The sequence below is a fragment of the Uranotaenia lowii genome, chromosome 1 (genome assembly GCF_029784155.1).
Source record: "Uranotaenia lowii strain MFRU-FL chromosome 1, ASM2978415v1, whole genome shotgun sequence".
NCBI lineage: Eukaryota > Metazoa > Arthropoda > Insecta > Diptera > Culicidae > Uranotaenia > Uranotaenia lowii.
This window is the reverse complement of record NC_073691.1, coordinates 20,119,850-20,130,382: the sequence shown is the minus strand read 5'-3', so window position 1 is coordinate 20,130,382 and position 10,533 is coordinate 20,119,850. Positions and strand designations below refer to the sequence as shown.

Sequence of the window (10,533 nt, the reverse complement as noted above, 5' to 3'; positions counted from 1 at the left end):
GAATATTGTCCATCATCGCAACACTATTTGATCCTTTAGGGCTTATAGGAGCCACCATTACAACGGCTAAGGTGTACATGCAGGTTCTGTGGACGTTGCGCAATGAAAACGACCAAAGGCTGGATTGGGATCAACCTGTACCTTTCACGGTGGGCGAGCAGTGGAAGAACTTTCACGGAAACCTACACCTACTCAACAACATCCGGATTCCACGATGCGTTGTCCTCCCTCAACCTACGCTAGTGGAAATTCACTGCTTCTCAGATGCGTCCGAAAAGGCCTATGGGGCTTGTCTGTACATTCGGAGTCAGAATAGGCAAGGTCAGTTTATGGTAAGACTTCTCACATCAAAATCCAGAGTGGCTCCCCTAAAAACCCAAAGCATTGCCAGATTAGAACTTTGCGGCGCTCTTCATGCCGCAGAACTAATGGATCAAGTAAAAAAGTCGCTTAAAATTGAATGCAAAACCTTCTTTTGGACTGACTCGACATGCGTGCTGCATTGGTTAAACTCCGCACCGACCAATTGGAACACGTTTGTTGCGAATCGTGTAAGCAAAATCCAAATTATCACTGCAAATTGTAGCTGGAACCATGTTGCTGGAAAACAAAACCCCGCAGACCTTATTTCACGGGGAATTTCACCGGAAGCTATTGTCAACAACGATTTCTGGTGGAAGGGCCCAGAGTGGTTGAGCAAAGAAACGGAGCATTGGCCTTGCTCACATCCGATATCGGAAGCTGGAGAGGAAGAGCGGAAGAGGAAGGTGGTTGCGAACCCTGTAGCCGAAGATTCGCCATTCAGTCGGTGGTTTATTTCCCATTTCTCTTCTTACACTACTCTGGTTCGGTCTACAGCAATTTGGCTTCGCCTTATGAAGCTCTTGAGAAAACGAGCAGAAATTCAAAATGGGTATCTTCGCGCCTCTGAGATCAAAGAGTCTGAAAACGTGTTAGTTCGGTTGGTTCAAAAAGAGAGTTTTCCAGAAGAAATCAGTCAGCTTCAAAAAGGGCAAACTGTGACTCGAAAATCCCCTTTGCGATGGTTCAATCCCTTTTTTCAAGACAATTTGATAAAACTTGGCGGTAGATTAAAACATTCTAATGAGCCAGAAGGTTTCAAGCATCCCTTAGCATTACCAGCACGACACCCATTCACAGAACTTCTGTTTGAGTACTACCACAAGAGATTGCTCCATGCTGGTCCGCAGCTGCTGTTGTGTGCTGTACGACAAAGATTTTGGCCCCTTGGGGGAAGGAGTGTAGTCCGAAATATCGTACACAAATGCATAAAATGTTTTAGAGCCAAACCCTCACCCGTCGAACAGTTTATGGGGGAACTTCCAAAGGAGCGAGTTACGCAGTCACGTCCATTTAGCAAAACTGGAGTAGATTATTTCGGACCAATTTATATTCGTCCTGGTCCTCGAAAGCCCGCAACGAAGGCCTATGTAGCGTTATTTGTATGTCTGGCTACTAAGGCAGTCCATTTAGAGCTAGTCTCTGATCTTTCCACCGATAGATTTTTACAATCTCTGCGCCGATTTCTTGCTCGTTGGGGAATGGTTACGGATATTTATTCCGATAACGGAACAAACTTTGTTGGTGCGAAAAATTATCTCCGAGAACTGCTAACCCTAATGAAGTCCACACAGCACAGAGAAACCATATCGAAACATTGTGCAAATGAAGGCATCCAATGGCATTTAAATCCACCTCGCGCACCCCATTTCGGGGGATTGTGGGAAGCTGCAGTTCGCTCCGCCAAATACCATTTGCTCCGGGTCATGGGGGATCATGCACTGTCCTTTGAAGACATGCAAACCTTGCTAGTGCAAATTGAAGCATGTCTTAACTCGCGACCATTAACACCACAGTCCGATGATCCAAATGATTTAGAGCCGCTTACTCCCGCACACTTTTGGCTTGGATCCTCTCTCCAGGGTTTGCCAGAATACGATTTCAGTCAGATGCCTACAAATAGATTGAGTCAGTCGCAAATAGTTAGGAAAAAATTGCAAGAAAGAATATTTATCACAGCTGCAGGCTCGAACGAAGCGATGGAATAAACCTGTCAGAATTGATGTCGGTAAATAAACCTGTCAGAATTGATGTCGGTAGATTGGTGATTTTGTGTGACGATAACATACCACCAATACAATGGAAGATGGGCCGAATTACTGAAGTTCACCCTGGCCAAGATGGTATAGTGAGGGTGGTCACATTAAAAACGATGAATGGTTTAAAAACTAGAGCGGTTGAACGAATTTGTCTTCTTCCCGTAGAGCCCATTGATTAAGATAGAGCAAGGTCGCCTGATGTATGAGTTGGTTCTCTCTTTTCCACACCAGAAGAGGATGCTTTCTTTCTATTTTCAGAAATCAATTATTTCTGGGTGGGCGAGGATGTCTGATTCTCCGAGAGATTGCGAGTCAACTGTTGCAACTGCCAGCATCAACTATCAAGGCCTACCGAATTTGAAACAGTGGGCCATACACACAACTATCGGCGTCGCGACGGACCGAACAGCGCGTCGGCAATTGTTTACCGACACGAAGAACAGTCAGCAGCAGAGACGAAAAATTATTATCCCATCGTCAGCCACCGAGTGAACAGGCAGAACTTCGCCTTACGTTTTATGTTAGTTTAATTGTTCTCTGTTAGATGTTAAAATACATGTAGTTTGTAAATGTTATTTGAAACCCGGTTGTGATTTTTGTGTTGTACCGATGACCACTCCAAGACGATCCGGATAGAAGCCATAGGAGCGTAGACGAGCCGCCAACTAGCCTATCATCACCAAGCGCCCCAGCTAGCCCAGCACAGCCATCGATGTTGGATTCGATTGATCAACGGAAGCCTGCACCTACAGTGAGCCCTCGATTTGTCCGGTAAGCCGTGGTCGAATCCTACAGGGCCTGATCCCTCCTCTTACGACTCGGGACCCGACCTCTTATCATAAAGATTCGGGGTTGACCACACAAACCTCTCCGCCTGAAGGTTTGAGGCCTGACCTCTCCTCTAACGACTCGAAGCCCGACCCCTTATCTTCAGGGTTCGAAGTTTGCCACCTTGCCCGTCGTGTGCCAGATCGAGAGCAACCGAGAGCTTGACCAGCCCAATCTGCATACCAGATCTGGAAGGAGCGGGGGGGGGGGGTCATTTCTCAAACGGATCGACCTCTGGTCGGAGCAGATTTTGCACTGCTCTAAAAGTGCCACCCGCAGCTCTTCTATTGTCGTGACTTCATCCAGGTTTTTGACCCAAATGGTCACCTCCTTACAGAGGGCTCATACCTCAGCCTTGTCGCCAAGGGCTTCGGCTCTCGGCCTTCGGGCTGTAAGGGTCTCGCAGGAGTTTCCCGCACCACGCTTTAGTTCTAGGATCATCTCGCCGGTGCGTGTCCGTCTGTCTGTCTGTCTGTCTGTCTGTCTGTCTGTCTGTCTGTCTGTCTGTCTGTCTGTCTGTCTGTCTGTCTGTCTGTCTGTCTGTCTGTCTGTCTGTCTGTCTGTCTGTCTGTCTGTCTGTCTGTCTGTCTGTCTGTCTGTCTGTCTGTCTGTCTGTCTGTCTGTCTGTCTGTCTGTCTGTCTGTCTGTCTGTCTGTCTGTCTGTCTGTCTGTCTGTCTGTCTGTCTGTCTGTCTGTCTGTCTGTCTGCCTGTCTGTCTGTCTGTCTGTCTGTCTGTCTGTCTGTCTGTCTGTCTGTCTGTCTGTCTGTCTGTCTGTCTGTCTGTCTGTCTGTCTGTCTGTCTGTCTGTCTGTCTGTCTGTCTGTCTGTCTGTCTGTCTGTCTGTCTGTCTGTCTGTCTGTCTGTCTGTCTGTCTGTCTGTCTGTCTGTCTGTCTGTCTGTCTGTCTGTCTGTCTGTCTGTCTGTCTGTCTGTCTGTCTGTCTGTCTGTCTGTCTGTCTGTCTGTCTGTCTGTCTGTCTGTCTGTCTGTCTGTCTGTCTGTCTGTCTGTCTGTCTGTCTGTCTGTCTGTCTGTCTGTCTGTCTGTCTGTCTGTCTGTCTGTCTGTCTGTCTGTCTGTCTGTCTGTCTGTCTGTCTGTCTGTCTGTCTGTCTGTCTGTCTGTCTGTCTGTCTGTCTGTCTGTCTGTCTGTCTGTCTGTCTGTCTGTCTGTCTGTCTGTCTGTCTGTCTGTCTGTCTGTCTGTCTGTCTGTCTGTCTGTCTGTCTGTCTGTCTGTCTGTCTGTCTGTCTGTCTGTCTGTCTGTCTGTCTGTCTGTCTGTCTGTCTGTCTGTCTGTCTGTCTGTCTGTCTGTCTGTCTGTCTGTCTGTCTGTCTGTCTGTCTGTCTGTCTGTCTGTCTGTCTGTCTGTCTGTCTGTCTGTCTGTCTGTCTGTCTGTCTGTCTGTCTGTCTGTCTGTCTGTCTGTCTGTCTGTCTGTCTGTCTGTCTGTCTGTCTGTCTGTCTGTCTGTCTGTCTGTCTGTCTGTCTGTCTGTCTGTCTGTCTGTCTGTCTGTCTGTCTGTCTGTCTGTCTGTCTGTCTGTCTGTCTGTCTGTCTGTCTGTCTGTCTGTCTGTCTGTCTGTCTGTCTGTCTGTCTGTCTGTCTGTCTGTCTGTCTGTCTGTCTGTCTGTCTGTCTGTCTGTCTGTCTGTCTGTCTGTCTGTCTGTCTGTCTGTCTGTCTGTCTGTCTGTCTGTCTGTCTGTCTGTCTGTCTGTCTGTCTGTCTGTCTGTCTGTCTGTCTGTCTGTCTGTCTGTCTGTCTGTCTGTCTGTCTGTCTGTCTGTCTGTCTGTCTGTCTGTCTGTCTGTCTGTCTGTCTGTCTGTCTGTCTGTCTGTCTGTCTGTCTGTCTGTCTGTCTGTCTGTCTGTCTGTCTGTCTGTCTGTCTGTCTGTCTGTCTGTCTGTCTGTCTGTCTGTCTGTCTGTCTGTCTGTCTGTCTGTCTGTCTGTCTGTCTGTCTGTCTGTCTGTCTGTCTGTCTGTCTGTCTGTCTGTCTGTCTGTCTGTCTGTCTGTCTGTCTGTCTGTCTGTCTGTCTGTCTGTCTGTCTGTCTGTCTGTCTGTCTGTCTGTCTGTCTGTCTGTCTGTCTGTCTGTCTGTCTGTCTGTCTGTCTGTCTGTCTGTCTGTCTGTCTGTCTGTCTGTCTGTCTGTCTGTCTGTCTGTCTGTCTGTCTGTCTGTCTGTCTGTCTGTCTGTCTGTCTGTCTGTCTGTCTGTCTGTCTGTCTGTCTGTCTGTCTGTCTGTCTGTCTGTCTGTCTGTCTGTCTGTCTGTCTGTCTGTCTGTCTGTCTGTCTGTCTGTCTGTCTGTCTGTCTGTCTGTCTGTCTGTCTGTCTGTCTGTCTGTCTGTCTGTCTGTCTGTCTGTCGGTCTGTCTGTCTGTCTGTCTGTCTGTCTGTCTGTCTGTCTGTCTGTCTGTCTGTCTGTCTGTCTGTCTGTCTGTCTGTCTGTCTGTCTGTCTGTCTGTCTGTCTGTCTGTCTGTCTGTCTGTCTGTCTGTCTGTCTGTCGTCTGCGTTGAGAAATAATGAGAAAGTTTATGTGTCAGCAAAATAAACCATTTTTTTATTTTTAAAACTTGGATAAACAGTCGAAGCCTCGGTTTTTTATGTTATAGGATTATTTTACATTCAATACTCCATCCAGCTGATTAAACCGCTTGTAAAAGGGGATCCAAGGGCAAAGTTTGCGAATTTGATTCAACCAGTCTGTCTGTCTGTCTGTCTGTCTGTCTGTCTGTCTGTCTGTCTGTCTGTCTGTCTGTCTGTCTGTCTGTCTGTCTGTCTGTCTGTCTGTCTGTCTGTCTGTCTGTCTGTCTGTCTGTCTGTCTGTCTGTCTGTCTGTCTGTCTGTCTGTCTGTCTGTCTGTCTGTCTGTCTGTCTGTCTGTCTGTCTGTCTGTCTGTCTGTCTGTCTGTCTGTCTGTCTGTCTGTCTGTCTGTCTGTCTGTCTGTCTGTCTGTCTGTCTGTCTGTCTGTCTGTCTGTCTGTCTGTCTGTCTGTCTGTCTGTCTGTCTGTCTGTCTGTCTGTCTGTCTGTCTGTCTGTCTGTCTGTCTGTCTGTCTGTCTGTCTGTCTGTCTGTCTGTCTGTCTGTCTGTCTGTCTGTCTGTCTGTCTGTCTGTCTGTCTGTCTGTCTGTCTGTCTGTCTGTCTGTCTGTCTGTCTGTCTGTCTGTCTGTCTGTCTGTCTGTCTGTCTGTCTGTCTGTCTGTCTGTCTGTCTGTCTGTCTGTCTGTCTGTCTGTCTGTCTGTCTGTCTGTCTGTCTGTCTGTCTGTCTGTCTGTCTGTCTGTCTGTCTGTCTGTCTGTCTGTCTGTCTGTCTGTCTGTCTGTCTGTCTGTCTGTCTGTCTGTCTGTCTGTCTGTCTGTCTGTCTGTCTGTCTGTCTGTCTGTCTGTCTGTCTGTCTGTCTGTCTGTCTGTCTGTCTGTCTGTCTGTCTGTCTGTCTGTCTGTCTGTCTGTCTGTCTGTCTGTCTGTCTGTCTGTCTGTCTGTCTGTCTGTCTGTCTGTCTGTCTGTCTGTCTGTCTGTCTGTCTGTCTGTCTGTCTGTCTGTCTGTCTGTCTGTCTGTCTGTCTGTCTGTCTGTCTGTCTGTCTGTCTGTCTGTCTGTCTGTCTGTCTGTCTGTCTGTCTGTCTGTCTGTCTGTCTGTCTGTCTGTCTGTCTGTCTGTCTGTCTGTCTGTCTGTCTGTCTGTCTGTCTGTCTGTCTGTCTGTCTGTCTGTCTGTCTGTCTGTCTGTCTGTCTGTCTGTCTGTCTGTCTGTCTGTCTGTCTGTCTGTCTGTCTGTCTGTCTGTCTGTCTGTCTGTCTGTCTGTCTGTCTGTCTGTCTGTCTGTCTGTCTGTCTGTCTGTCTGTCTGTCTGTCTGTCTGTCTGTCTGTCTGTCTGTCTGTCTGTCTGTCTGTCTGTCTGTCTGTCTGTCTGTCTGTCTGTCTGTCTGTCTGTCTGTCTGTCTGTCTGTCTGTCTGTCTGTCTGTCTGTCTGTCTGTCTGTCTGTCTGTCTGTCTGTCTGTCTGTCTGTCTGTCTGTCTGTCTGTCTGTCTGTCTGTCTGTCTGTCTGTCTGTCTGTCTGTCTGTCTGTCTGTCTGTCTGTCTGTCTGTCTGTCTGTCTGTCTGTCTGTCTGTCTGTCTGTCTGTCTGTCTGTCTGTCTGTCTGTCTGTCTGTCTGTCTGTCTGTCTGTCTGTCTGTCTGTCTGTCTGTCTGTCTGTCTGTCTGTCTGTCTGTCTGTCTGTCTGTCTGTCTGTCTGTCTGTCTGTCTGTCTGTCTGTCTGTCTGTCTGTCTGTCTGTCTGTCTGTCTGTCTGTCTGTCTGTCGGTCTGTCTGTCTGTCTGTCTGTCTGTCTGTCTGTCTGTCTGTCTGTCTGTCTGTCTGTCTGTCTGTCTGTCTGTCTGTCTGTCTGTCTGTCTGTCTGTCTGTCTGTCTGTCTGTCTGTCTGTCTGTCTGTCGTCTGCGTTGAGAAATAATGAGAAAGTTTATGTGTCAGCAAAATAAACCATTTTTTTATTTTTAAAACTTGGATAAACAGTCGAAGCCTCGGTTTTTTATGTTATAGGATTATTTTACATTCAATACTCCATCCAGCTGATTAAACCGCTTGTAAAAGGGGATCCAAGGGCAAAGTTTGCGAATTTGATTCAACCAGTTCAGCTTAGTTTGCCCACTTTTAAACTTCATTGCCCAGCTACAGTTGATGGGATTTTCTTCGAACCAAACATTCGTAAGACTACTGTTGGAATGTTGCTCCAAGCCTTCGAACCGTTCAAGATTGTTGCCGGTCAAATCCAACCGTTCCAGCGCTGGCAGGTTCAGCTGCATCAATTGATCCACATCCATCAGGCGGTTGTGAGCTAAACTGATTGATGTCAGCGATGAAAGAAGAATTGATTCCGCTACTATCAGCCTCAGAATGTGATTGTGGCTCAGGAAAAGATGTTCCAAATGATCTAGACCTTTGAATAGGCTAAAGTCGAGGGATTCTAGCCGGTTGTATCCGATATTGATAGAGGTCAAAGTCCTGAACTTTTTAAGTCCGACGGGAAACGATGTCAGCGTATTACGTTCGAGTACCAAAGATCGAAGAACGGGGGAGTTCCATCTAGACAGATCAAGTTCCGTCAAATTGCAATCCACAATGTGTAAAACTTCCAATGATTCCAGGGAAACCATTTCCGATGCTGTCAAGTTGACAGGCATTCTATTTATGTAAAACTGTTGAAGTGGCAGATTGTTGAACAAGCTTAGATCTAGCTGAGCCAGTTCCAAATCAGTTAACCATAGTTGTTGTAGTTTGGTAAGATTATTGATAGCCTCAGGAATCATGCTTATTGTGGTGGCTTCAATTAAGAGATTCAAAAGATTGTCATCTTCTGTGACTGATATGTCGACTTGTCCTGTGACACAATTTGTTAGTTCAACTTTCCTACAAGAGACAGGAATATACAACAGGCTGGATCGAACATTTGTAATATCCAATGAAGATGCTCGAGAAGCTAGCAATTCCATCAGCGCAGGAGTACAGTCCTCGATTTCGAGATCATCCAAATGGATGACGAAGACGTTTTGAGCAGCGAATGGAGGCCATTGGAATGAAGAGTTTAGTATGGTAATATCAAACGTCTCTATTTTGTCGCCGTATAGTGTTATTTTCGTTGAAATTGGTATAATATTGAACGTCACTAACCTGGAAAACACTAAATTGAGTAGAATAATTCAGTTACTAACTTATTTTTGAATCTCACAAAATAGAAGAAACTCTGAAGTAGAGTTCAGTTGATTGCAACATTCCGAGGTCAAATGAGCATCTCTGCCTAAACGTGATAACTTGTAACTAACCAGTAACTATCTCATTGAAAATCGATTCACCTAGCAGGTGCTTTTCGTTTCTGTCTTCAATAAAAGACCTTCAAAAACCAGGGCGAAGAATTGCTAGAAAATAAATCAGTCAATCAGATTCGGAGTGTTCATTTCACTCGGAGTGAAAAGGTAACAAAATGCAAAGCGTCGAAATGGCGTTTTAATGATCTTCAGAGGCCGGTAACCGACCTCAATTCTGGAGTTTTTGCACGATTTCTCATAGCTGATTGTGTCATGCTTTTCTGAATGCTTCCTGTAATTTGAATAAGCTCTCGACACATTAAGGCTATCATGCATTATCAAGAAATAAGGCATAAATGGTTTTAAATGGTGTTTGTAGAAAAAAATTATCAGGAATGTTGAAAAGGTTAAATCAATTTGATGAGCTAGAAAAAGTTCAAACAGTAAGAAACAATAGAAATAACAAACAAGGCTTTGAATTTTTTTCAGCTCGATATAAAGCTAGAAATTTACTATAAATATCGAAATACAGTAGGTATTAGCATACAGTAATGAACCTGGGAATTGAAAAACTTGTTTGTTGAGCTTCGAAAACACTATGTCCTGCTAACAAGTACAGACAACTGGCATCCTCGCTTTGGCCGTTGAATGAAAACACCAAGATTTTTAACGCGATTTATGTCATCCCAAATTAAGTTTAGGATGCCTAAAAATGCTTCTAAAGGCCAGAAATCGCATTTTAAAGTTATGATCCCAAATTAAGCTCAGAATCACGAAAAAACGCTTCTAAAGGCCAGAAATCGCATTTTAAAGTTATGATCCCAAATTAAGCTCAGAATCGCTAAAAAACGCTTCTAAAGGCCAGAAATCGCATTTTAAAGTTGTGATCCCAAATTAAGCTCAGAATCGCTAAAAAATGCTTCTAAAGGCCAGAAATCGCATTTTAAAGTTGTGATCCCAAATTAAGCTCAGAATCACGAAAAAACGCTTCTAAAGGCCAGAAATCGCATTTTAAAGTTATGATCCCAAATTAAGCTCAGAATCGCTAAAAAACGCTTCTAAAGGCCAGAAATCGCATTTTAAAGTTGTGATCCCAAATTAAGCTCAGAATCGCTAAAAAATGCTTCTAAAGGCCAGAAATCGCATTTTAAAGTTGTGATCCCAAATTAAGCTCAGAATCGCTAAAAAACGCTTCTAAAGGCCAGAAATCGCATTTTAAAGTTGTGATCCCAAATTAAGCTCAGAATCACGAAAAAACGCTTCTAAAGGCCAGAAATCGCATTTTAAAGTTGTGATCCCAAATTAAGCTCAGAATCGCTAAAAAACGCTTCTAAAGGCCAGAAATCGCATTTTAAAGTTGTGATCCCAAATTAAGCTCAGAATCGCTGAAAAACGCTTCTAAAGGCCAGAAATCGCATTTTAAAGTTGTGATCCCAAATTAAGCTCAGAATCACGAAAAAACGCTTCTAAAGGCCAGAAATCGCATTTTAAAGTTGTGATCCCAAATTAAGCTCAGAATCGCTGAAAAACGCTTCTAAAGGCCAGAAATCGCATTTTAAAGTTGTGATCCCAAATTAAGCTCAGAATCACGAAAAAACGCTTCTAAAGGCCAGAAATCGCATTTTAAAGTTGTGATCCCAAATTAAGCTCAGAATCGCTAAAAAACGCTTCTAAAGGCCAGAAATCGCATTTTAAAGTTGTGATCCCAAATTAAGCTCAGAATCACGAAAAAACGCTTCTAAAGGCCAGAAATCGCATTTTAAAGTTGTGATCCCAAATTAAGCTCAGAATCGCTA

The 10,533-nt window shown here is 45.1% G+C and overlaps 1 protein-coding gene across 1 annotated transcript; it reads right to left on the bottom strand.

Moving 5' to 3' along the window:
- Positions 1-7,477: 7,477 nt before the first annotated feature.
- LOC129758307 (leucine-rich repeat transmembrane neuronal protein 3-like) lies at positions 7,478-8,242 on the bottom strand. Its single transcript, XM_055755788.1, has one exon. It carries the CDS (start codon positions 8,240-8,242, stop codon positions 7,478-7,480), a length of 765 nt encoding a protein of 254 aa, XP_055611763.1.
- Between the last annotated feature and the right edge of the window lie 2,291 nt (positions 8,243-10,533).